Raw genomic sequence first — 2,591 nt, 5'->3', positions numbered from 1 at the left:
GGCCCACTCACATAGATACAAGGGCCCTCACCCACTTAGATCCAAGGGCCCTCACCCACTTAGATCCAAGGGCCCTCACCCACTTATATCAAAGAGTCCTCACTCACTTAGATCAAAGGGCCCTCACTCACTTAGATCCAAGGACCCTCACCTACTTAGATCCAAGGGCCCTAACTCACTTAAATCCAAGGGCCCCACTCACATAGATCCAAGGGCCCTCACCCACTTAGATCCAAGGGCCCTCACCCACTTAGATCCAAGGGCCCTCACCCACTTAGATCCTCACTTTTTTCAAACCAAGGGCCTTCACTCTTTTAGAACCAAGGGCCCTCACTCACTTAAATCCAAAGGCCCTTACACACTTAGATCTAAGGGCCCTCACACACTTAGATTTAAGGGCACTCACACACTTAGATCAAAGATCTCACACTCACTTAGATCAAAGGGCCCTCACCGACTTAGATCAAAGGGCCCTCACCCACCTAGATCCAAGGGCCCTCACCCACTTAGATCAAAGAGCCCTTACTCACTTAGATTAAAGGGCCCTCACTCACTTAGATCAAAGGGCCCCCACCCACTGAGATCCAAGGGCCCTAACGCACATAAATCCAAGGGCCCTAACTCACTTAAATCCAAGGGCCCTAACTCACTTAAATCCAAGGGCCTTACTCACTTAGAACAAAGGGGCCCTCACTCACTTAGTACCAAGGGCCCTCACCCACTTAATTCTAAGAGCCCTCACTCAAATCCAGATGCCCTCACCCTCTTATATTCAAGGGCCCTCACTCACTTAGAACCAAGAGCCATCACTCACTTAGAACCAAGGGCCCTCACTCACTTAGAACCAAGGGCCCTCACTCACTTAGATCCAAGGGCCCCCACTCACTTAGATCCAAGAGCCATCACTCACTTAGATCCAAGGGCTCTCACTCACTTAGATCCAAGGGTCCTCACTCACTTAAATCCAAGAGCCCTCAATCACTTAGAACCAAAGGCCCTCACCCACTTAGATCCAAGGGCCCTCACCCACCTAGATCCAAGGGCCCTCACCCACTTAGATCCAAGAGCCATCACTCACTTAGATCCAAGGGCCCTCACTCACATAGATCCAAGGGTCCTCACCGACTTAGATCTAAGTGCCCCACTCACATAGATCCAAGGGCCCTCACCCACTTAGATCCAAGGGCCCTCACCCACCTAGATCCAAGGGCCCTCACCCACTTAGATCCAAGGGCCCTCACCTACTTAGATCAAAGAGCCCTCACTCACTTAGATTAAAGGGCCCTCACTCACTTAGATCAAAGGGCCCCCACCCACTTAGATCCAAGGGCCCTAACGCACATAAATCCAAGGGCCCTAACTCACTTAAATCCAAGGGCCCTAACTCACTTAAATCCAAGGGCCTTACTCACTTAGAACAAAGGGGCCCTCACTCACTTAGTACCAAGGGCCCTCACCCACTTAATTCTAAGAGCCCTCAGTCAAATCCAGATGCCCTCACCCTCTTATATTCAAGGGCCCTCACTCACTTAGAACCAAGAGCCATCACTCACTTAGAACCAAGGGCCCTCACTCACTTAGAACCAAGGGCCCTCACTCACTTAGATCCAAGGGCCCCCACTCACTTAGATCCAAGAGCCATCACTCACTTAGATCCAAGGGCTCTCACTCACTTAGATCCAAGTGTCCTCACTCACTTAAATCCAAGAGCCCTCAATCACTTAGAACCAAAGGCCCTCACCCACTTAGATCCAAGGGCCCTCACCCACCTAGATCCAAGGGCCCACACCGACTTAGATCCAAGGGCCCTCACCCACTTAGATCAAAGAGCCCTCACTCACTTAGATCCAAGGGCTCTCACTCACTTAGATCCAGGGTCCTCACTCACTTAAATCCAAGAGCCCTCAATCACTTAGAACCAAAGGCCCTCACCCACTTAGATCCAAGGGCCCTCACCCACTTAGATCAAAGATCCCTCACTCACTTAGATCAAAGGGCCCTCACTCACTTAGATCCAAGGGCCCTCACCCACTCAGATCCAAGGGCCCAAACTCACTTAAATCCAAGGGACCTAACTCACTTAAATCAAAGGGCCTTACCCACTTAGATCCAAGGGCCCTTACCCACTTAGATCAAGGGGCCCTCACTCAATTAAATCCAAGGGCTGTCACCCACTTAGATCCAAGGGCCCTCACACATTTAGATCCAAGGACCCCCACTCACTTAGATCCAAGAGCCATCACTCATTTAGATCCAAGGGCCCTGACTCACTTACATCCAAGGGCCCTCACTCACTTAGATCCAAGGGCCCTCACTCACTTAGATCCAAGAGCCCTCAATCACTTAGAACCAATGGCACTCACTCACTTAGATCCAAGGGCCCTAACTCACTCAAATCTAGGAGCCCTCACACTCTTAGATTCAAGGGCTCTCACTCACTTAGAACCAAGGGTCCTCACTCACTTAGAACCAAGGGCCCTCACTCACTTAGATCCAAGGGCCCTCACCCACTTAGATTCAAGGGCCCTCACTCACTTAGAAGCAAGGGCCCCTCACTAACTTAGATTCTAAGAGCCCTCACTCACTTAAAT

The 2,591-nt window shown here is 50.8% G+C and overlaps 2 protein-coding genes across 2 annotated transcripts in view; both read left to right on the top strand.

Annotated features, from left to right (window-relative positions):
- Positions 1-1,187: 1,187 nt before the first annotated feature.
- LOTGIDRAFT_80367 (hypothetical protein) lies at positions 1,188-1,388 on the top strand (the record flags this gene model as incomplete). Its single annotated transcript, XM_009057428.1, has 1 exon — positions 1,188-1,388. A coding segment is annotated over one exon (201 nt), but the record flags the coding sequence as incomplete, so codon positions are not given.
- A 165-nt stretch (positions 1,389-1,553) lies between these two features.
- The window catches only part of LOTGIDRAFT_65967 (hypothetical protein), a gene marked incomplete at both ends in the record, with an annotated part of 2,211 nt that continues 1,173 nt past the window's right edge, over positions 1,554-2,591 (top strand). Inside the window, one exon of the mRNA XM_009057423.1 lies at positions 1,554-1,876. Coding sequence (XP_009055671.1) covers positions 1,554-1,876 — 323 coding nt within the window. The remainder of the gene's footprint in view (positions 1,877-2,591) is intronic.

This window comes from Lottia gigantea (assembly GCF_000327385.1).
Source record: "Lottia gigantea unplaced genomic scaffold LOTGIsca_30, whole genome shotgun sequence".
NCBI lineage: Eukaryota > Metazoa > Mollusca > Gastropoda > Lottiidae > Lottia > Lottia gigantea.
Note: the sequence above shows the minus strand (reverse complement) of the source record. Positions and strands in the feature narration are given on the sequence as shown.